The 25016-nt window shown below is 34.2% G+C and overlaps 1 protein-coding gene across 3 annotated transcripts in view; it reads left to right on the top strand.

The window, feature by feature from the left end:
• LOC144960113 (hypoxia up-regulated protein 1-like) overlaps positions 1 to 24901 on the top strand; it is a 49358-nt gene extending 24457 nt beyond the window's left edge. The window contains exons 16-28 of one of the 3 annotated variants that reach the window (XM_078893087.1): positions 103 to 241; positions 1413 to 1473; positions 2963 to 3039; positions 6725 to 6817; positions 8983 to 9117; positions 10007 to 10221; positions 11039 to 11255; positions 12349 to 12570; positions 13787 to 13921; positions 15674 to 15812; positions 18134 to 18202; positions 20066 to 20155; positions 23291 to 23360. In XM_078893087.1, coding sequence (XP_078749213.1) covers positions 103 to 241; positions 1413 to 1473; positions 2963 to 3039; positions 6725 to 6817; positions 8983 to 9117; positions 10007 to 10221; positions 11039 to 11255; positions 12349 to 12570; positions 13787 to 13921; positions 15674 to 15812; positions 18134 to 18202; positions 20066 to 20142 — 1579 coding nt within the window. In that variant the 3' untranslated portion in view covers positions 20143 to 20155; positions 23291 to 23360. Of the gene's footprint in view, positions 1 to 102; positions 242 to 1412; positions 1474 to 2962; positions 3040 to 6724; positions 6818 to 8982; positions 9118 to 10006; positions 10222 to 11038; positions 11256 to 12348; positions 12571 to 13786; positions 13922 to 15673; positions 15813 to 18133; positions 18203 to 20065; positions 20156 to 23290 lie in introns of all 3 variants that reach the window. The other 2 variants (XM_078893086.1, XM_078893088.1) reach the window with 2 other exon arrangements.
• The last annotated feature ends 115 nt before the right edge of the window (positions 24902 to 25016 follow it).

Below are 25016 nucleotides of genomic sequence, written 5' to 3'. Positions count from 1 at the left end.
TTATTTTATAGGGTTATTGTTTACACGTAAGTTGTAATCATGGTTTGTTTAGTATAAACTTCATTCATTAAATTTCTTTTTTTAATCGTCATACTTTTCTAGGTCTTTCAGTACAAATTTGATAAGTGAGTACAAGTTGGAAGGCGTTGTAGAGGCCCTGGACAAGAACAAGGGGTCCGAGTCGAAAGGAATCAAGGCTCATTTCAGGATGGACGAAAGCGGTATATTGTCGCTTGAGAAGGTGGGAGACTTGTTGTTGGTGTTAGTGGAGTTATTTGTTGCTTCCTATACTTATTGTTGTTCTCTATGTTTTGGGGGAAGGGTGGCTGGGGGTCCATATTCTATATGGAGGGGGGGGGGGGGGGCAATGACCAAAGTATTGTCATTATGTTGGCTCCAATATGTGAGGTCAAATGAGTACAGAGTACAGTCGGCTTCTTTCCTGAATCCGCTCTCACTCAACGAATTGTTGCTTTAAGTCGCTTCGATGTCTCTTTAAATTGTACCTGCTATCTCATCAATGCTTCTGTCTTTATGTAATCTACTGAGTTGACACTGCAACGATCACAAGATTTGTCAGATAATGGTTGAGAGGGTTTCAGGTTAGGTGTTGGATTGCATCTCATTTTCTTCTAAATGACAAGATGTACGTCCAACCCACCTAAAAACACTGCCTCTACAAGATTCCCGAGTTTTATAAACTTTCCCCACGGCATTTTAAAATGTTACTCGAGGTTTCTTCTTCAAAAACAAGACATTCAATAACAGTTTCCTGTCGCTGACGGACATACGCGGGGGGGGGGGGAGCCATTTTGAACTGCCATAACTCTGTCAAAATGTAACAGAATTAACATTTTCAACTTGTGGTGTAAAGTGTACTAGTGTAATTTTAATTGAGCCAAATTTGACGTCACATGAAAAAGAAATGGACTCAGTAGGACATTTGAATGTCCCATTGATTTTTGACTCATCCTCGTATATATATATATATTTTTTTTTTTTTAAGTAGTCCTTCAGAGCTATTAGACACATGGGGCCCAGTTTCTTTAGCATGAAATGGATGATAAGAATTGCTTGCTACCCTTTGGAGAGGATGCTAGTTGATTGCAATGTACATTCCACCAGATCTAATAAACCCAGCTACCCAATCACTGCAGGTGGACAGAGGGATCAGAAAAAATATTGACGGTACCCGGGATCGATTTCAGTCCTTTTGTATGTGTGTGTGTGTATGTATGTATATTAACTCAGAATCAAAACTTTTGGCTTTGGTTGTGAGTCAAATCGCTCTGCCAATTCAGACATTGAGGTCCTCCCTAAACACGGACAAACTTATGATTTTTCACAGTTTCTACTTTTCTATTTTATTTATGTTTATTTTTTTATTTTTAAACTATTCTGTTTATTTTCAGGTTGAATCTGTCTTTGAGAAAAATACGACGAAGGAAGAAACAGAAAAATCTGCTTGGTCCAGTAAGTTTTGTACACTTGTTTTTTAAAATTTCTTCTTTTTTAAAATTTATGACACCTCCTTTAATGACTTCTGTCTCCTATTTAGTGCTGTTACCTTTTACTCAACCAATTCGCCTCTTTTCCACTTACAGATTCCATTATGATATGATATGAGAGTTTGTAGGATTTTTATTTTATTTTTTTAAGAGATAAAGCTCATGAAAATAATAGTTTTATCATTTTGTTATAAATTCGGTTTTTACATTTTTGTTCACTCCAATATATTACCTGTTTGATGGAGTGTCATATTTTGCATTAAAAGATTGTTGTTGTTTTGTTTTGTTTTATTTTTTCAGCAAGGTAGGGGTGTTTTTTTCTTTTTATTTATTTATTTTTTTTTTTTTTTGGTTCTGATTCTGTTTTTTGGGGGTTTTTTTTTTGAAGAAACTACAATTCTATTTGTTGTTTGTAGCATATCTGGTGATTGGAGGCTTTGAGTATTTGCATATTTCCCAAATGATATATGAATTTCTTTTACTAACTTGTATCTTTTACTTGAAGTTGGTGTCTACTCTTAAAATTTTTTTCTTTTTAATCAGCAAGTCAGTGAGTGACCAAATGGATGACAGTGATCCATTGTATCCTTGAGGCCGTCAGTAGTAAATAAAAATGAATAAAACAGCTTACGAAAGAACAATAAGATACCAAAACCCGAAATGTTTCGGGCTCAAATCCCTAATTATTCCAAAACTTTTCTACAGAGAGGACTTTTAAATATTTTTTTTGTCACCAATCTGTTTTTGATTTTTTTCATAAAGTATTTACATTTTTTATTGTTTTTTGTTGTTGGCTGAAGAAGGATTTTGAGCCAACAACATTCCATGTTTGGTATTTTGTTCTTTTTTGAAGCTGGGAAAATAAATGATGCAATTGTGGAGCGCATTCAATATGTTTAGTGCGTGGAGATTTACTTAATAAATATATTTACTAGACCACCTGACATGCATCGCTGGTTTCACTTTCATTATATACAGAATATCAATAGATATCATAATCCAACTGAAAGATATTAGATTGCTTCATAACCACTTTCGCATCATGTGTAGCGTGCATTTACCAATTTGCACTCCACTATCTTTGTAACGAAATACAAATACTCGGAATTGAGTCAACTTCGAGTAACAATCAGATTCAGATCTTAATTCATAGCGGAAGAAGTCGAAGGCTTGGAAGCAACGGACAAAATGGAGGGCATGAATAGCCATCTGATTTTGTAAATATCGTCGAATTGAAAGGAAAATGGACTTGTCTAAAAGGAATCGTGACCAACTGTTCAAACCTTCGTGAGATTGATTAAAATGTTCATCATTCAGATACTGGTAAACTTTCTAGCCAGTTTTTGAGAACTTCCTTAGGCGTCATATATATATATATATATATATATAGAAACAGGTGCAGATTGTTAGTATTTAGATTCATCTTTGTTTTGTTTTGGGTTTTTTTCTACCAGAAATAGGCAGTGCCATCGGTGGTTTGTTTGGAGCGTCGACTGGTGAGGAGGACACTAAAGTGGAGGAATCCACTGAGGTAAGAGATGATAGGGTTTTGGGGGGTTTTTTTGTCAGTGTTATCAGGCTGATATTGGTGAGTTCTATCTTTACATGTTGCTGAGATGGAAGAAGGAAACCACTTTGTTGTTAAAATTTCAACTTTTTGACAAGTTTTAGAATTAAATTTTTTAAAATTTCTTTTTCGAATTAATGAAAGAATACATTTTTGAATAATTAAATGTTAAGCATTGTATAATAAGTAACAGAATTTTTAAAAGAATGAAGTAATGTTTTGTTTGGTGGGGGGGGGGGGGGGGGTTCATGTATTTGAAATATAACAAAAAAAGGATGGAAATTCCTCATTTTTTCTGTTCTCAGTTTCAATATGTTTTGTGTTTTTTTTGTTGTTTTTTTTTTTTTGAGATATGAATTTTTAAATAATAAGAGTATTAAGGATTTAGAAGTTGTATTCATTTTGAAACAAAACTTGAAAGAATCCAATTTTATCTATACCTGAACTTTTTCAAAAGTATTATTATGAATACAACAATTGTTTAATTGCTGAACCATTTTTAACATTTTAAAATGGGTATTGTAGAAGCAAGGTTTGATTAAAGGTTGTTTTTTTTTTAATTGCTTGGTTGAATGGCATTCTCTTCTGATTTCTGCAATAACTTTATTTTATTTTAGTTGTTTTGTTTTTTTTTTTAATTTCATTTTAATATTTTTTGATGTCTTTTTTATTTATTTGGTTCTAATATTGATTTACTCGCTTAAATTTTCAAACATTTGCACAAATTGGTTTTTGGTTATAATTTTGCAAGACTTTTGGTATTAGGGGTATGCGTTTGACACGGATTCTGTCCCTTTGTTGTGTCCAACACAGTGAACACTAACACTATTATGAGGGCAACACACATGTAATGTAAGCTCAATAGTTTTCCATGAGTGAACAAAAAACTAACAAAAGCACACAATTGATATAAACAACACGCCACAACACTGAGATTCTTCTTGTGCTGCGTGGATGGGTCTTTGTCATTGTTACTCGTCCACCCAAAAACAATACGCCACAACACTGAGATTCTTCTTGTGCTGCGTGGATGGGTCTTTGTCATTGTTACTTTTCCACCCAAAAACAACACGCCACAACACTGAGATTCTTCTTGTGCTGCGTGGATGGGTCTTTGTCATTGTTACTCGTCCACCCAAAAACAACACGCCACAACACTGAGATTCTTCTTGTGCTGCGTGGATGGGTCTTTGTCATTGTTACTCGTCCACCCATCACATACCTGCCAACCATTCCACTATTTTCACTATTCCGCCAGTGTCTCTTAAATTCCTATTTTCAAAACTGATGAAAATGGTAAGAAGAAAAAAAAATGGGGGGTTAAAAGGGTGATTTTTTTTTTTTATGATTGCAAAAAGGGAGATAAGTAGGAAAATTAATTGCACTCCCTTCCCCCCTTCCTCATTCCATTACCTAATGCATGTGATATGTAGTTATGCCAGCTGTGTCCGAATATTGTCTTTATATATTTGGTGGCAAAGTTGGTAATTTGATACAGCATTTTCCATTGTTAAAGATTCCTATTTTTTTTTAGTCTCAAATTCCTATTTTCTGACGTTCTGATTCCACTTTCGGAATATGAAGGGGTTGGCAGGTCTCCAATCGAGGGACTGAATTTGGTAGCAAATGCATTCGCCTAATAGTGTATATGTATGTATGTTTCTATGTATACAAAGCATGTCCACCTAGCTGGGGAACCCTTGAGTGGTTAGTCAATGATTGGTGGTACTAATTCAACAGTGCTGATGGTTTTCCTCGGATCCGCGATTTCGGAGTCCAGAGGAGGAATTTCCTCCTATTAAAAATTACATTTTCTCGAAACAATGTGCTAGCAATGAGATAGTTGATGTGTGGTGGAACACACAGGTGCAGTTTCCCACTCTCCAGAAGTTAGCTAGAGTATCAATGATAGTCTATCATCTCAATTGCTCTAATAGTGGGGTTTAGTGCAGTAGAAATGGGGCCTAAAGACAATCGTTCAACATTCTCCTACTTTTTCACTTTTTGTCACCATCAGCACTGATTCAAGTTTTAACTGCATCCACAATGATTAAGTCCTTGCGATCGAGATTTGAATGGATTTTAAAATATTTTTTTTTTTCCAAAACCTTTTATACTCTCTCGTTTTGCATCTATAAACCTCCAGGGCTGCTAAGTGTCCCGTATCTTGCAGGATAGTCTTCCCACATTTCTTCTAGTTTGTCAGAATTGCAGAGCAGAGTAACTTATATTGCAAATCGTTCATTATCCTCTCCCCATATTCCCCAGTCCTGTACTGTTTCTCTTTCAAGCAATCGGTGCTGACGGTTTTCCTCGAGTCTGCAGAAATCCTCGATTTTGGTCAAAGGAGGAACTGCCTCCTTTTTAAAATTTACATTCCCCCCCCACTCATCAAATGTCCTAGTAGTGAGAAACTTGATGTGTAGTGGAACAAATAGATGCATTTTCCCATTCTCCAGTGGCTAACTAGAGTATCAATAATAGTTTTTCATCTCAATTGCTCTAAAAGTAGGGGTTAATGTAGTAATAATGGGGCCTATGCCAATCATTCAAAACTTTCCGACTTTTTCACTTTTTGTCACCATCTGCAATGATCATTGCTTTGTAAATTTTCAGTCTCCTCAAGATGTGACAGTTGAGGTATGATTGCCGAGTTGCTCGACTCAATCTTTAGAAAGAAGTTTTTAATTTCATCGAGTGAAAGAGATCTCATACCTTTGCTTTCCCAAATGTATATTTTGCTGATCCTGGACTGCTGGACAGTTGTCCTTTTTTTTTTTTATAAGTCCATCCTTCCAAGGCGAAGAAAAAAAAACTATCGTCAGTGGGCAAGAAATGGAGTCATGCATGCGTTCGTTTTATTTCTAGCTTTGGATTGAGGTTTGCGATGTGTTTAAGAGAGTAACAGTAAGCTTTATCGGTTGATTTTGTAAATGTTGCTGCTCAAAGCTTGAAGAAGTAAATAATAATGTGAAATTGAATGTAATCTTCAATATAATTACAAAAACAGATCAAATGAACGTTTCGGGTTTCCCCTTTATCAACAAAACAGGATGAATGAAACACCACAGATGAATGAGATGATGTGGTAGTGGCATAGTGTGGTGTTTCATTCATCCTGTTTTGAATAAATTTTAAATTTTTTTTTTTTTGTTTTTTTTAGAATCATGAGAATTAGTTAATTATTGGTGGCACCAATAAGTATTTATAAAAACATCTTCCCCAAGATTAAAAAATCAACTTAGGATGGGAGTTTTTAAAGATTGTCGCTATAAATATTCGAAACCTAAGAATTTTTCCATCGTATCAAAAAGTTTCATTTTGTAAGCATACCTGGGCCAATATCATGATGAGATGATGACTGACATTATTGTAATATCTAGATTATTATTGTCGTTACTGTTAGATTTCTGTATTCAAATAAACTGTTCATTCTTATTACCGTTATCACCATGTTCATTTTCCTCGTTGGATTTTTTTTGTTATTGATTTGTTTTTGTTTTTTTGTTCCATTTAAAGGAAATTAATTCACTTTTTCTAACAATTTTTTTATTTTTATATTGTTTTATTTCATTTTTTACTTGTATTTTCTTTTGCTTGATTTGCTTGACATTTGACCCCTGGTAAATTGGATGGTATTGCTTGACAGGAAGACGCTAAAGACCCTAAATCAAAGGAAGGGAAAAAAGCTTCCACCAATGACGACGACCGAGGAGCTCAAGAAAAATCAACAACCAAGAAGGTCCTTTATTGTCATATGTTTTAATTGTAGCTGTAGCTAGCTCCTGGTCGTGATGGTTTAATTATCTATTATTATTATTATTATTATTATTATTATTATTATTATTATTATTATTATTATTATTATTATTATTATTATTATTATTAATAATAATAATAACATTATTATTATCATTATTATTATTATTATTATTATTATTATTATTATTATTATTATTATTATTATTATTATTATTATTAGTAATAACATTATTATTATTATTATGATGATAATAATAATATTGATAATGATAATGAAATAAATATGATGATGATAATAATATTAATAATAATAATAATAATAATAATAATAATAATAATAATAATAATAATAATAATAATAATAATAATAATAATAATAATGATAATAATAATAATAATAATAATAATAACAGTAATGATAATGAAATAAAGATGATGATGATAATAAGAATAATAATAATACTAATAATAGTGGTAATGATAATAATAATAATAATAATCTTTTACTAATGAACGTTAGGTCATGTGACCCTAAAACAAGAACTCTTAAAGAATAGTTTACAGTTCATTGAAAAATTCTAATCAGTTTTGAAAAAGTTATGATAAAATTAAAAGGAGTTTATGGATATAGTTTTCACTAATGAAATATTATTTAAGATTTTAGAATGTTTTTTCATTGACTGGAATTTATGTTGTAACACAAATAGGCTTGTGGTGTGTTCCAATTTTTGATGGTAACAAATCAAAAATCGTCACCAGGATACAAACAAAAAATGAAAATTTAATTTAGAATGTCCATGGTGTTTGTCATTCGTCAATTATAATTATTGTGTATTCGATTAATCTCTAATCCATTTCTACTAAAAGTAATAATAATCATGATAATAGTAATAATAATAATAATAATAGTAATTATGATGATGATGATGATGACGATGGTGATAAAATTGATAATAATAATAATGATGATGACGACAGTGATAATATTAATAATAATAGTAATTAAGCATGCATTTGTTCTTTGAGAAAGATTATTTACCTCAATTTTACTCATTTTGGGCAACACGGTTGATTCCTGTTGACATCAGACGTTGGTTTTTATAGACTATCCATATTCCTTCTTGGAATGCCTAGGTGACGGCATCTGACGATGCTGGATGAAAAGGCATTTTTTTATTTTTTTATTAAAAAATAATAATTTTAATGTCTCTTACTTAATAAATATTTCACCTTTTCCTCATGAGTTTGCATGTCCAATGGTATGTTTTTTCCGCATTGTGTTTTATTGTCCTTTGAGCACGTGATCTATCATCATTATTTTGCACTAGGATGGGGCTTTTTTGTCATATTCAAATTATTCCCTTTGGTGATGGGTAAGATTAAAACATTTTATTTATATAGCAAACCTAATATTTCCTTCTTCTTTTTTTTTCCCCCTTCTTTATGTCTTTTTATTTTTTTTTTAATATTTAGATTACATGTCTCATTTTCAATAATTTTTTTTTTTTAAGTCTTAAACAAAATAAATTATAAAAAGACTCTTGTGATACATACAGAAATAAAAAACAAAAATTGAGCTGTTATATTGTACAATATCCACTAAACATGCTCAAAGCACTTTACAAGGGGTCCCTGGCCAACAGCAACACTTAACATGTAGGGCGAGGCATGACGCCTGTTAGGCGATATTACAATTTTTTCGGACAGAGACAATGCCGTTAACGGCCAGGTACTCATTTTACATCTGAGTATAGTGAGAGAATTTGAGTAAAGAGCCTTTACATAGTTGAGTCCTTGGAAAAGGCTCTTTACTCACATTCTCTCACCGTACTCGGGTGTAAAATGAGTACCTGGCCGTTAACAGCGTTGTCTTTGTCCCAAAAATTGTAATATCGCCTAACAGGCGTCATGTCCCGTCCTACATGTTAAATGTTGCTGTTGACCAGGGACCCCTTGTAAAGCGCTTTGATCACATTTAGTGGATATTGCGCTGTATAAAAGCTCTTTTTTTTTAAAAACTAAAGCTTGGGATGCACTGTCGACTTTGCTTTGTCCTTTGTATGTATCTCTCTTGTGGAGTATTTAACAGAATTTATATTTTGAACGACTTAATTTGATAAGACATTTATCCAATCTCATGAACAGGAAGAACAGAGCTCTTCAGACAAGGAGGAGGAGGTGGTAGAGAAGGCAGAGGAGAGTGGAGAGGAGAAGACAAAAGAGGAGAGCAAGCCTTCCGATGGAAAGAAGGAAGAAGGAGAGAAAGAGAGCGAGAAAAAGGTAGCGATCTTTTCTATCGGGGCTAGTTAAAGATCTGTTTTTGTTTGGGTTTGTTTTGTTTTTTTTTCTAAATAAACTATAATAATTATACTTTACATTTTTGATAAACACAGATTGTTTATATTATTGTAAAAAAATGGTCATTTCATTACCTTGGTTCCTGGTACTTAAATGAACTAAAAGCACTGTTAAAATATCCTCACTTTCTCCAATCACAATTTTGTAAAATATATCGCTTTGTCTCTCCGGGACAGAAATCTATTCTTTTTTTTTTATAACTCTCAAGTTCACCCTCGAACTCGAGAGAGAGGTAAGTTAAGGGTAATTCAATCACCCATTGACTCAAATAATTATTCATCATATCCGCTAGGGCATAATGATCTGTCCTTTGATGTGGGAAATTGCCATTTGGGGCCACCCTGTTGCCAGATTTATTTGCGCACACCCACAGACTTATTACCATCTGGATTTTGATGGTTGATGGCTCAATAGATTTGTTACAATCTATGTAAATTTCCACAACACACGAGTACAATAATTCAAAGAGATTGAATGTCTGTTCGTAATAGCATTTATTTCCCTGCAAATAGTGGGGGTTCTCCACTAGTAGTAGAGAAAAAGACTTAACATGGTTCTAGGGGATAGCGTGGCTCAGTGGTACGGTCTTTGCTTCATACCTGAAAAGTAACGAGTTCAATCACTTGCCACGCTGTGTTTCCTTGAGCAAGTCACCTCTCCCTAGCTCACTTTGCAATGCTGCACTGCGGCTAACGCCTGGGTTATTCCAGTCTTCCCTTGGAATAGACCCTAAAGAAAAATTTCCCCATGGGGATGAATAAAGGGCATTTTATTTTTAAAAATTTTTATTTTTTTTAATTTGTGAAATCAGACATCCGATAAGGAGAAGGATTCTGACCAGAAGAAAGAGAATGCAGAGAGCAAGGACGGTGACAAAGCCAGCAATAACACAACCAAGGACGGAGATGCCAAAAAGAAAGATACCGGGCCTAAGTTGACCACTGTCAAGGAAGAGATCAAATCCCAACACGAGGTCAAGGACATTCCTGACCTGTCCAAAGATGCTCTCAAGATAGCAAAGAAAAGGTAAGTAAGGAATTGAACAAGAGTTTTTAATAAGTTAAACATCATCTTCATCATCATCATCCATTGTGGCTTGTACTCTTGAACATGTTGCCAGTCAGCCGTCTCCACGAATCACGATCCTCTGCGGTGCGCATGATATATAGCTCAATATCTGCTAAATGTTAGGGTTTGGTGGTTTAAAACAATTTCGGTCTCAGTGCCAAATTGAAATCATCTACCTTAGAGGAAGATTTTAGGTCAATTTTGAAGGTATTTCTCTTCGATAGATCTCAGAGAAAAGAGAAAAAAAACTACATTTAATTATCTATAAGCTTCATATTCTAAAATCCTGTTGTGAGAATGTAGTTAGATGGATAATAAAAACAATGAAGTGAAAAACCGAAAATCATAGAGATGCGATTTTTCACTTTTATTCACTTGTATATCAGACCTAACTCGTGCAACATCTGACGCATATTTGTTGTTTTGAATGTATAATGTAAGCATTTGAGTGTGTTCCTCTCAGTGGGGTCCTGTGCTTGTGTCTGCATGAGACTTTTAGGTGATCTTAAACTATGCACAACGATATTACTCTCTTGGAATCTACATCTGTTCCCTATTTTAACCAATTCCCCTTTGTCTTACTTTTCTTGTGTGCTTTTAATTGTAAATCTATAACTTTTTAACTCTCCCATTTGCTTTTTTTCTACTGGTGCTGAAAGACCTAAATGTGTCACAAATTCCGTAAAACAAAAACATAACAAGTGCCACGAGCCTTAGATAATCATAAGAATTTCAGTTTAGGATTAGGAATCAATTTGTTTTTCCTCCACTAAAGGTTGACTGACCTGCGAAATGCAGACAAGGAAAAGGCTGAACTGGAGAAAGTGAAAAATGAGCTAGAGTCATTCATCTTTGACTTCCAGGATAAGCTATCCGATGAGGACAACTCCTACTACAAGTGTGCTGGAGAGGAGGAGAGGAACAAGCTAAGGGAGCAGTTGTCGGAGGCCTCAGATTGGCTCTATGAGCAGACGGACGATTCCAAGAAATCGGTAAGGCCTCAATTATTGAGTTGTGCTGGTGGTTTTCCTCGGATCAGCGGAAATCCGCAATTTTTTTTTTTTTAGTCAAAGGAGAAATCTGAATCTGAATGCTACCCGAAGTCGACTCCATTCTGAGTATTTGTATTCGAGGGCGGAGAGTTGTTGAATATGACAGCCATTGTTGGTGTTTAGGCTGAAGAATTTTGATAATCTTCACTTGGATGTTTCTAAATCTGTTATGTTCACACATGATTCAGAAAGAGCGTTTATTAGTGCAGTGTGCAAATGAATATTTGAACATGTTTGAGTCTGTAGATTGGTATTTGAGTGTTTTTGAGTGTTTTATTTTTTTTGTTTTTTTTTTATGAATGCGTGAATTTCATTGTATGTCTAGTTGTTCTGGTGAGATGGCCGTCATTTTGTACATGAGAGTTAGTCGTTGTTCTTTCCGTCTGTCTTGTAAGGGAGTCCATCATCTCCTCCTTTTTTTTGCTTGACTTTGTTATATAGTTAATCTCCTTAAAAAAAAAAAATGAATAATAATAAATAATAATGCTGAAAAATTATAAAATGCCGTAACTCTGAGACATCAGACTAAGCGCTTAAATTACAAATTACTTTGGCTGAAACATGCTCGCTCTGTCACACATACACACACGCACACACAAACATGCATTACAACACAACATCTATATATGTATACATTGTCACCATAGATTCTCAACTTTGTGTTTATACTTTTTCATGCATGCCACTTCTGTAAACGAATTTCCATTTTTTTGGATGAATAAAGTATATATTTTTATTATTATTATTATTATTATTATTATTATTATTATTATTATTATTATTATTATTATTATTATTATTATTATTATTATTATTATTATTATTATTATTATTATTAAACCAGATGCCTATCTTGCTTCTCATATCATCTTCTAAAATTGAAACAAATAAGTTTTAAGCAAACGTTTAAGAATAGACAAAAAATTCTTTTTCCCCAAATGTTTCTATGGTAAGGCGTTGCAAACAGAGGGCCTGAAATGAGAAAACACAAAGCATTTGACTTTATTTGCCAATTTGTATCTGCATCTCCCAGGACTACACGTCCAAATTGAAGACGCTAACGGACGGCACCAAGAAAATTATCAAGAGAGTATACGAGATGGAGGAGAGACCCAGAGCCCTGGAGGCGTTGAAGAATGTCCTGAACCAGACAAACATCTTCTTGGAAACTGTCAAGAACATGTCAGATTTGGAGGACCCCATTTTTACACAGGTGGAACTCGACACGCTGGAAAAACTCATCAACGAATCAAGGGTCAGTTCTATTCCCTCTTTTTTTTTTTTTTTTCACTTCCGCTGAACTGCTTTATAGACAGGGAAAAAGTTGGATGAAATTTAATATTGGGTTTTTTTGTTTTTGTTTGGTTTTTTTTTTTTTGTTTCTTTTGTTGGGGGGGGGGGGGGGGTTGTTTTGTTTTTTGAGAGGGGGGTGGGGGTTGTGAGAGAGATGATTGTTTATTGTTTTTTTGTAGTTTTTTTTTTTTTTGGGGGGGGGGGGGGGGGGGGTTGTGAGTTGAGATGGCATGTTTTTTTTTTTCCATTGTAAATCATCTTGATTGAAATTGTATTGACACGTAATGTTTACTCCATAGGTTGGGCACAGGGACAGTTTGCTGCTTTGATTGATTCCCAGCCTATTCTCCTTTGTCATCGTCAATGTTTTTCTTACACTCTGGTAGTCATTCTAAATCCATCTGTCTTTTTCTTTTGACTTCCACCTCCCTCCCTTTTTTTTTTTTTTTTAAAATAATATTTTATATAGCGCAATATCCACGAAATGTGCTCAAAGCCCTTTTCAAAGGGTCCCTGACCAGCAGCAACACGTAACTTGGAGAACAGAACGAGACATGACGTCTATTAGGCGATATTACAATTGTTTTCCACAGAGGCAACACTGTTAACAGCCAGGTACTCATTTTACACCTGAGTGCGGTGAGAGAATGTGAGTAAAGAGCATTTTTCAAGGACTCAACTATGTGCCTAGCAAGACTCAAACCCCAGGACTGTCCGGTCCGAAAGCGAGTGTCATGCCACCAGACCGCATAGCCGCACAAAGACACTGAAATGACCTCAAAGTATTGCAATGGCTGTTAAACTTTTAAGACTAACTAAACTGAACACCATTTTTTCCTTCATTTGACTAAACATCCAATTATTAACATTTTTACTTCTTCTTTTAGTCCTTCAGACCTATTAGGCCCATGGATCCAGAGTTTATCCCAGTTTGCTTGCTATCCTTTGGATAGGATGTTAGTCTATCGCAAAACGTTCTTTCCAACAGATCTATTTGACCCAGCTACCCAATCACTGCTGGGTGGACAGGGGAGTCAAAAGAAGAAGAAACAAAATCTCGACTGCACCCCAGAGTTTGATCTTGTTTCCGTTGAGTGTGAAGTGAAGCCCTCCTACCAACTGAGCATTGAATTCACATTATCCATTCATTACTCATTCCCTTCCCTTCCCCCATCCAGGATTGGCGAGACAAATACGTGAAGGACCAGCAGAAGTTGCAGCCTTACGAAGACCCCGTCCTCCTGACCGAAGACATTGCCACTAAGATTGCTGCCTTGGATAGAGAGATGAGATACCTCATCAATAAGGCCAAGGTCTGTGCACTCCATTTGATGATGTTGATAATAAGAATAATCATGATGATGATAATAATAAGTAATGGGAATAATAATTATAGTGATAATAATGATTATTATAATAACGATAATAATTTTTAATAATAATAATGATCATCATGATGATGATAATAATAGTATAATAATAAAACTGATATTGATAATGATAATAATAAAAATGACATTAAAAATTATGATGATAATAATAATAATAATAATAATAATAATAATAATAACAATAATAATAATAATAATAATAATAATAATAACAATAATAACAATAACAATAATAACAATAATAATAATAATAATAATAATAATAATAGTAGTAGTAGTAGTAGTAATAGTAATAATAAAAGATATTATTATTATTATTATTATTATTATTATTATTATTATTATTATTATTATTATTATTATTATTATGATTATTATTATTATTATGATTATTATTATTATTATTATTATTATTATAATTGTTATGATTATTATTATTATTATTATTATAATTGTTATGATTATTATTATTATTATTATAATTGTTATGATTATGATCCATGGCCTGATATTGCTGGCAATCCAATCCATGAACCCTGGTCTTAATAGATGCCTGACTGGATGTGTTTAGGCCAAGTGGAAATAAAGGCATTGTGGAGAGCATTGTTGTCACCCTACCCACCAAATGTTTGCGCTGATCCTATACAAATGCCCTGTGCGCTGAGAGGGCAGTCCCTAACATCCGTTTTCAGACATGGGATCTCTTTTACTTTTATTTGTAACAAATTGGGGAGCAGGCACTGTACTGGGTGTAAAATTTAAAAATTGAAAAGATAAGATCTACTTTATCCTTCCTTGTATGGAAATTATAATTCTGTATCACAAGGTTTGTATGCAATGGAGCCAGACAAGGCAGAAAGAAAAATGAAAAAGAAAAAGAAACCATTCTTGAAAAATCAGCCACATCGGCTGGGGATCGAACCTCAGACCTCCTCATTAAAACCATTTCATAGGAAGTCTGAGCTTTGATCCCCCGGGCATATTTTTTGGGGGTTTTTTTTGGTTGTTTTTTTTGTTGTTGTTTTTTTTTTTGGGGGGGGGGGGGGAGAGATGCTTTTTTTTCTTGTATTTTTCTTTCTGTTTTGCCTGGCATTGTTACATACAGACTTTTTCATATCGTTACTCTGACTTATTTGTTTATAATTATCCCTTTTTTTTTCTTCATATTTTTATAGTTTGTTTTTTTAGAACAAAGACATTATTTTTTAGTAAAATGAAGAGGGAAAAAAAAACTGAATAACTTTTGTTTAATGTGTGGGTGATTGGGAAAAAAAACCCCCAGAAACGCCCCATCAGGCGCTGCTTACACAATTAGCATCAGATTTTGACAATTGGATTCAATAGTCTGATGTCACGACGCCCGGTGGCCATCTTGGTTCTAAACGAAGAAAATCATTACTTTTTATTCTTCATGCTGGCTAGAACTTTTCATATGCCTTGTGATCAGAATGTGTAATAGTCAAAACATGATCAAATTTATGGGGTTTTTTCCTCTGGATACACTTTTATGCTCGCCGGAGAAATATTTAATACGGGCGTCCGCCATTGTTCCGATAGTTTAGAGCCAGTGTTAATAAGTTACCATGCGTCATTAGGAAGGAAGTGACTTTACGACGAGTAATGAAGAGTATTGATTGCATTTGAATTGAATTGCCTGTGTCGTCATTTTTACAGAACTACAAACCCAAGCCGAAACCAAAGGAAGATACTAGTAAATCTAATGAGACAAAATCAACAAAGGATACCGATAGCGGCAAGGATGGTAATGACACGACAACGACGACGACAGAGAAATCTACAGATTCCACTCAAGGTAGGATGATGCGAAGATGGTTTGATGATTTTTTTTATTATTTTTTTAAAAAATCAAATTCTTTTTACAGCATTGGAGTTTGGAGTTGATCCCATTCTTTGTAGGCGGGTGGTTGGATGGGAGCATCACCCTTGAATTTTATACCTATGATGTTCGCATGGGTGTACGATCCGATAGTGGCGGTGGTTGGATGGGAGCATCACCCTTGAATTTTATACCTATGATGTTCGCATGGGTGTACGATCCGATAGTGGCGGGTGGTTGGATGGGAGCATCACCCTTGAATCATATACCTATGATGTTCGCATGGGTGTACGATCCGATAGTGGCGGGTGGTTGGATGGGAGCATCACCCTTGAATCATATACCTATGATGTTCGCATGGGTGTACGATCCGATAGTGGCGGGTGGTTGGATGGGAGCATCACCCTTGAATCATATACCTATGATGTTCGCATGGGTGTACGATCCGATAGTGGCGGGTGGTTGGATGGGAGCATCACCCTTGAATTTTATACCTATGATGTTCGTATGGGTGTACGATCCGATAGTGGCGGGTGGTTGGATGGGAGCATCACCCTTGAATTTTATACCTATGATGTTCGCATGGGTGTACGATCCGATAGTGGCGGGTGGTTGGATGGGAGCATCACCCTTGAATTTTATACCTATGATGTTCGCATGGGTGTACGATCCGATAGTGATGTCGTTTCTTCTTCTCTTTACTAGCCTATCCTGCTTCTTTGGTTTGTGATTGTATTTTTGACAGGGGATATTTTTTTTTCTGTAAATCTTCTGCCTGTTTGTTCTTGGTTATTTATAATTTAGCTTATGATATCTTTAGGTTATGATTTTGATTTACATTTGTACTATTTTTGTTAGATTGCTTGTTTTTTTGTTTCAGCGGTCTCTCATATAACCTCAATTGTGTTGGAAGAGACCTAAAGCAACAAACAAACAAACAAACAAAACATTCTTTGTAGCATTAACTCACTTCAGACAGGAATTTTCAGACAACACTTTTTGAACATTTAAAAAAAATTTGTGGAAAAAAAAAAAAAAGCAATTAAGAAAACTTAATCAAGTTAAAACATGATTATGTTCATACATGATATTTTTACATGGAGAATAAAAACAATAGATTTATGTTTTTATGTTAACCTAAAAAAAAATTTGCACGAATTTTGATAATCTCATAACATACACCAAAAAAAAAAAAAAAAACAGCCAAAATAGCAAACCAAATTTTTCTATGCCAATGGTTTTTCAAATGCTACCCTTTTGAAATTTGGCATTTAAAATGCCAAATTGGTAACTTTATGGTATGGCATATATCTTGTAGTTTCAAAAGGTTTTTGTGATGCATCATTTTAACCTGGGTCTGTATCATGCATAACGTGCATGGTTCATCTCAAGTGAGTTAATTAGACGGTGACAATTGCTTGTCATTCTATCACACAGTACAGTTTTCGACCAAAAAGTAATGAGAATCACAATTGTCATTTTTGTCACAACCATTCATTGTCATTCATGACAAAATAGATTTTTAAAATGAAAATTGATAACAACAAGAAATGAAGTGTAGGAAAGTGCCAGAAGATAACAATATAATCTTTGCAGCCGCGATGTGGGGAGAGGGGGAGGGGGGCTTGAACCCGCGAACTTACTGGTACTCCCCCTGGCCGGAGGGGGGGGGAGATAGTGACTCTACCGTATGAGCTATCCACGACCCCATAAAAAAAGTCGTTTCAAATTCTTGTCTATTGAGAGCCACTTCTCCCCGACTTCTTGAGGTCACGTGTTAACACACACACAAACACCGCAAAGTTAGTTGGCCAGCATTTAAGCCAAATAGCCACTATTCTCAACACAAACATGTAAATTGATAGGATTTTGAAATCTCAAGATGACACCGCTACCATTTCTTTTCGTATCATTTTCTATAGATTTAAGTTAGATTTAGCAACCATAGCGCTGAACAAGGCTCGAACCCAGGACCTTCCGATTCGAAAGCGAGTGTCATACCACAAGACTACATAGCCGTCATATATTAATGGCACGTGTTTGATCTATCTTCAGTCACCACTATTATATAGATTTTAAATCAGATTTTCACTCGTGCTTCACCAAGCGGAGGCAGAGATGGTCAACTTTGCAAGGTGTCAAACAATAGTGACCTGTAAGAGTTTGGTTTATGAGTCACTTTATTCATATCGTCAAATAGAAAATGAGGACAAATTGACCCATTTAATTTTAGCACAACTTTTGTTTTTCTTATTAACTCATTTCATTTTGTTTGTTTTGTTTTTCACTCTTACCAGAAGATGCTCCGCCCCCTACTCAAGAGGAGAGTAAAACGAAGACAGAAGACAAGGAGAAGACGACAGAAGGTGAGAGTTGCGACTATGTGGTCTTTTGGTATGACACTCGCTTTCGGATTGGAAAGTCCTGGTTCGGGTTCGAACCTCGCTCAACGCATAGATGAGTCCTTGGAAAAGGCTCTTGACTCACATTCTTTCACTGTACTCGATAGTAAAATGAGAGCCTGCTGTTAATCAACAATTATATAAAGATCTATAACACTTCCTGAAAACAAAGTTTTGTTGCCATAGCTAGACTATAAGGGAAATAAAAGCAATATATGAACATATTAATGACACATTGGTCAATTGTACTTGTAGTTCTAGTGTTAAATATGTTAAAACCCCTGAAAACTACGAATTTTTTCAAGTCCAGTTGGGCAGGTCTGCTAATTGGGAAAATGTCTGTCACTGCCAAACATCGTCTCCATTTGTCGGGTTTCCTGATTTTACCAAGAACGGTAAAGATCCCAGTTGTCCTACAACCCTTACAGCACCAAAGCTGTGCTGTCACATCAAAGGCAGTCTCTCTCTGGATGTGTAGCCATGAAATGAAGTGATTAAGAAGTGTAGACTTCAAAAGAGCTGGCCTCCCTGAGATAGAAATGGTTCATTCTTTCTCTTTTCTTTAGAATTATGATCCATTTATTTTTTTAAATTTTTTTAAACCAAAATCTAAAGTTGTCTAAATGAGTCAATAAAATGTATAGTAAAAGAAAGGGAGTAAAAAAGACTCTTATAAAAGATACAAAACACAGTAAACGACGTTTTGGCCTTCTACAGGTAAACAAGAAGAAGAAATATATTATGCTGGCATTATAGTTAAAACTATAACGCCAATGTAATATAACATATTTCCTTCTATGGTGGGGGGGGGGGGGGGGGGGGGGGGGTGATTGAATTTGACTATAAATGATAAATATATGAGATTCATTTCACTCCTTGGAAGACAAAAGACCATGACCCCTAACCACAAAAAAAAATTACTTTTAGTACACAGGTTGAGTGCACTATTCGTTGATGTGGTTTACACAGTGTAATGACAACTTTTAATTGGGTCTTCCTGTTCTTTAATATGATATCTGGAGACAGAGATAACGGGAAATGTTGCAATAAAATTGTCAAAATTAATGTCTGGCTCAAACAGTTTTGTCCTGATCAGCTAGAGACCTTTGTCCTTTTAAAAGGGTAAATTAGAATTAGTAATTAGAAAAGTTCCATTCCCTTGAATTTCGTCCCGATTAGCTGGGTTTCCCAATTTCGAGGTCGACTGTATAACAAAGTTGATGATGATGGAATGAGTGTGTATGCGACTGTTTGTATCAACGAAGGGTTGGCTTTTAATTAAGATTTTTACTAATCACAGTACTGAGAGCATAAACTAAATTGATTTGTGTATCTATTTAAAAAAAAGGAGTGAAACTGAGCATGGAGAATGTTAAAATCTAATTACTTGAAACTATGTTGGGTGGGTTTTTTGTTGTTTTTTTTTTTGTGAACGACTAGAAAAATATAGTTTTGTTTATTGCTTGAGGCTGGTCTTTTTATGGATAAATGACTTTTTGAAGGAAAAAGAGCACATCCTGTAATACAAGAGTATATCAAATTGTGTTTGATGACACTTTTCGTAAATTGAATTGAAATAATCAAGAAAAAGATTAGCGTGGCTTTGCTCAGTGAATCCAGCAATGTTTTTGAGACTCAATGTGGAGCATAGTGTGTTTCATGATTCTAGTTTTTTACAATTTTATAATCTTTTCTTTTGTTTCTCTCTCTTTTTTCATCTATAAAAATCTATTTATTGTTGCCCTCTTTCTTACTTGCATTTTGCATGTTTCTTTAAAACTTGAATTTACCCACAATCCTTTTCTAAATTGCCCTGGCCACACACAGACTACTCGAACCACTTCCACCATCATGACCAACCCAATTATAGAACTCACCCTAGAAACATAGATAGAGATTTGTGACAGCCGTACCATGGTAATGACGACTCCCTTCAGTATTGATTGATCATTGCATGCAACGCGTAATAATAATAATTTAGAATGCCAAGATATAACAATATCAACTAGAATTATAATAACCTGCTAGAAACTCATAGATGGGAATTTTGAGCCATTATTTGCAAGTTAATTTCTAAAATGATACCCAGAAACTTTCATATATATATGGGGATTGAATGATTAGAAATCAAATTGTTTTATTAACATAGCAGAGCATGACAAGGCTTAAGGCTTGATTTACAATTGCATTTTAAAAAATGCCTTTAATGTAAAAGAGACAAAGTGATTTATCAATAATATCATCAACGTATCATTAAACCAATGATTGAAAAAAGCATTATTGGTCATATTGAAATCTTACATATATAGTACTCTTCAACTCTCTCCTTTCTGGCCATTTTCCGGATTTTCCCCAAAACTTCACACCCAACCTATCCAAAAAGAGATTTATTTCACTCAAACACAAAATCTGTTAGTTCTTGCTATACATATTTTCTTTTGTTGCTAAACGAGCTCGTCATCACAGTGTTAATATACTTTAACTATATCAACCATTTTTGTTCAAATATGATTTACTAAAGAAATTAAAATGACAAAAATGATGGCTGCATCATGACAAATGTGACGATTTTCCTATGGGTCGAAAGGGAGATGGTTAAGGAGTTTACCATGCAGCTAGAATGCATTATTTTACATTGTATTTTCCAAATGTTTTGTAACGATTATGATCTAATCTCATCGCTTAAACAACTTTTCACATTCCCCCTTATTGAATCGGATATTAATTCCCACCTGTGAGAAGTAGAGTATCCCCCTCATTGTTTTTCCCTTATTCTGTCATAGAACAATACATGCTTTAAAAAAAAAAAAAAAAAAGGAAAAAGATTAGAAGAATAAAAGCAAACAAATTGCATGATTATTTTATTTTTTTCACTCCACGGTACTGATATGACCTCAAAGTGTTGATATTTGACTCTGAAATTAAAATAAAAAGAATAGAATTTTATTTTTTTTAAAGAAAAAGAAAGAAAAAAAAAGCATAGATCAGTGGCGAAAAAATGCCAAATGTCTCATTATACCTGTTGGTATATAATTTATATTTCATATCCACCATTGTTGTCTTTTTTATTGATTTTTGATGAAAAGCCACCAAGTGGCTGCTATGAATCTTGAGATGACAGGCTCAGGCACTGAAAATTGGTTGAATAATAAAGAGGGTGAAAGAATTTGAAAGATATTAAGTTTAAGAGCTAATTATTAGAGCAGGTTTAACTTACTGGTATGATCTTGGTCTGTTAACTGTGGATACCATAGTCCATACCTGCCAACCCTTCCGCTTTTGGCGGAATCATTCCTATTTTCACTCTTCCATTTTGTATTATTCCGCCATTGTCTCTAAAATTCCGATTTACAAAAGTGATTATAATGCTAAGAATAAAAAAAGAGCAAAGAGGGGGGGGGGGGGGGGGGGGGGGGATGAAAGAGGTGAAATTCCTATTTTTTGTCTCAAATTCCTATTCTGATTCCACTTTTGGAATGTGAAGGGTTGGCAGGTCTGCATAGTCTGTGTTTACCTTTTTCGTTTTGGTGTTGGGGTTTAATATTAAAAACAACTTAGTTGACTATTTCTTTTTTAATAAAAGACATTAAAACAAAACGTGGCTATCTGGTGGCAGACTTATCAATTTGGTAATGGAGTTGTTTCCACTATGTAACGTAGCTCGTTTTTATTTTTTTTATTCAAGTTTCTTTCTTGTTTTTACTGGGTGGGGTTTCTGGCCTCCCATAGTGGGTAGGGTGTTACTGTGTCTTCTATCCCTGTATATCTGTTTTCCAATTTGCTTTCTATCTTTGTCTTGGAATGAGATTACTTGGTTTTGCCCTGGCCCTGGCCGTAGTGCTTGGCTGGGAGGGGAAATAGTCAAATGCATAGCTATTGTTTTGGGAGATATGATATTTTTTCCTTGTAAATCATCTCATTTTTATGTATTGTTATTTTGAATGTATAATTTAAGCATTTGAGTATATTCCTCTCAGCGGGATCTTGAGCTGGTGTATGGGTGAGACATTTAGGTGATCTCAAACAAAGTACATTGATGGTGTGCTCTTGGAATCTACTTCTGTTCCCTATTTGAATCAATTCCCCTTTGTCTTACTTTTTTCCTCAAGGCCTTTTTATTGTACATCTAGAATCTTTTCACTATCCAATTTTCTTCCTTTTTACTGGCGCTGATATGACCTTAATGTGTTGCAAGCGCTGTAAAACCCTGTTTTTCACAAACTGGTTCCTAATGCATGTTTGTTTTTTTTTTCACAAAACTATTTAAGAGGAAAATAAATTTGTTTCACTGACCAATCTATGGATTGGTGTCTAAATTTGACCTTGAGAAGTTTTCCATCTGAAGTCAATTGTCAAATGTGCATTCAATTTTGATTTTATGGTAGTAAGAAAAAAAAAGATAAATAAAAGCAAAAAACAAACATTTTATTTCCAAAGATTACAATGACAATAACCAGTGCACTGAAAAACATATAGTTGGCATGTTGGCATTGCAATCATGTACAGGACAGGGAAAATCTTTGGCAATTCATTTTTCCTACAGCATTTTAAAGTTGTGATTTTCGGAACTTTTTGATATCTAAAAAAAACTTTCCTTGTTCATTACGTGGTATAATATAATCTGTATTTGAACAAAACATTCAATTTTTTTCATCTGAATCAACTGATTTGAAATAGACTGTCAAAATTTCAGACCTGTCTACTATATGTGGATTTATTTATTCCTTTATGCTTATGAAGGCTTTAGCATGATCGATTTTTTAAAGATTTGTTCCTTCAATTTTTATTATTTTTAATTTTTTTTGTCTCCTTAAAATGATACTAAGCTGCTAGAAGCTTTGACTGTATGAAGTAATGAACAACAAGGAATTTAACAACTTTGAAAAAGAATGTTTTTATTGTTTGTTCCGTGTTTGGTATTTTGTTGTTGTTTTTTTAAGCTGTTATTTTCATTTTTGTTCATTACTTCTTTTCCTTGTTTTTTTTTTTTTTCTTTTCTTATATATTTTTTTAAAAAATAATTAGTGCCATGTATCTTTGTTCATCTTCCAGATGGAACTGCTTCTCCCACTTCAGAGAATGAATCAAAAGATAATAAACAAGACACGAGCACATCCAAAGATAAAACGGATAGCGACGATTCTACAACAAAGACAGAGAAAGATCAGCACCAGGAATTATAACGTAGAGGGGAATAGGGGAACTGGGGAATTATAGTCAGTTTATAATGTGTTATATATTATTATTATAATGATCATGGATCATAGAAAATAAACATCACCCTAATCAGGTCATGCCAGGGGTGGGAGAGTAAAGACGAGAATATGGAAAATTCTCTTTCTTGTTATTATCTCCCTTTAGACGTCTCAAGGTGGTGTCACGATGCTATCATAGGATCATTCAATTTTGATATGAAAATGTCACTCCACTCAGGTGTGAATGAGTGATAAGAGAGATGAGTGAGGTTAGAAAGAAATGGCGTTGTTTATACTTTTATTGTCAGTTTAAAAATGCTGAATGTTTGTAACTGGAGTGTATCGGTATCGAAGGGCAATGTATGATGTAGTGTACCAGTGTGAGTCCATGTGGTTTGCCTTGTTTTCTTGTATCTGATGGGAAAACATGCAAGGACTAAAGACTTATTGTTATTTGGGAAAGTAAGCAGTGTTTTTCCATGGTGTACATAGTTCATGAAGTAAGAAAAGCTATTTAATTTACTGATAGAAATGGGCAAAAGCCATTAAAGCCATTTTTTTTTTTCCTTCTTCACCTGTTTGATTATGGAAATGTATTTTGTCAACTGTTAATCTTATCATATCTAAAACTGTTAGAGGTCTCGCATGCAACTCTAAGGGTTTTTCAGATTTTTTGGGGGGTGAGACAAAACGCTTATTTTATGATTGTTAGCTTTAGATAATCTGGAATTTGGGCAAGAGTTACAGAATTAGATGAAAATTTTGGTATGTTTTTTTTTTTGTTTGTTGTTTTTTTGCTCTTAAAGGCTTATGATCAACTAGGAGCTAAATAGACTGATGAATGATAGAGATAGAATAGAACAAAACAGTATGAGTGTGACTAGTGCAGACAGGGTTTAATAAGTTGTGGTTGTAGTGTTGTAAAGGCCATTAGAACATGGTGAAAATTATGCATTGTCATTTTTTTGCTAATGTATTTGTGATTGTTATTTCAATGACCTGCTTTTGTCTATTTATTTGAAATGAGTATTTATGTGTTCATAGTAGGAATTGTCTGTTCGTATCGTACAGCAAGTTGATTATGTTGTATATGGCCGTAAGGTTATTTAGTTAATGTTTTTTAAAGAAGGAAGGCTGGTTTGTTTTCTTACGACTGTTTTGAATATTAACTCTATTAAAATAGTAAGCTACACAGTATAGAATGGAGAGAGAAAATATCTGTGCATTAGCAAAAATCCTTCCAAAAGTGTGAAAGAACTTTGTTGACTTTTGTGATATTAAAAAAGAGTAAATTTTGCGACTTGTTCTGCTGCATACGTCACTTTTGGTGTCAAAAGAAGTTTTGGTTTATCTGATTTTTTTTATTTCCCTCGCTATTCAGACTCAGGATTTGAGAAGGATGATATTCCTGAATTGTCACATTATTGCAGCTCGACAGTGAGTCCTCTGTTTTATAAACCATGACAAACAAGTTCTGTTTTTTTATGGGTTTTTAAAAATTATTATTATTAACATCAAAGTTTAGGGAACTAAAAAAAAAAAGTCATGTTACAATTGTTGTTCTTGTTGTTGCCTTTGTTGTT

The sequence above is a fragment of the Berghia stephanieae genome, chromosome 14, assembly GCF_034508935.2.
Source record: "Berghia stephanieae isolate SIO BIC M18660-M18661 chromosome 14, UCSD_Bste_1.3, whole genome shotgun sequence".
NCBI lineage: Eukaryota > Metazoa > Mollusca > Gastropoda > Nudibranchia > Aeolidiidae > Berghia > Berghia stephanieae.
The sequence above is the reverse complement of the archived record's forward strand: the minus strand, read 5'-3'. Positions and strand labels throughout refer to the sequence as shown.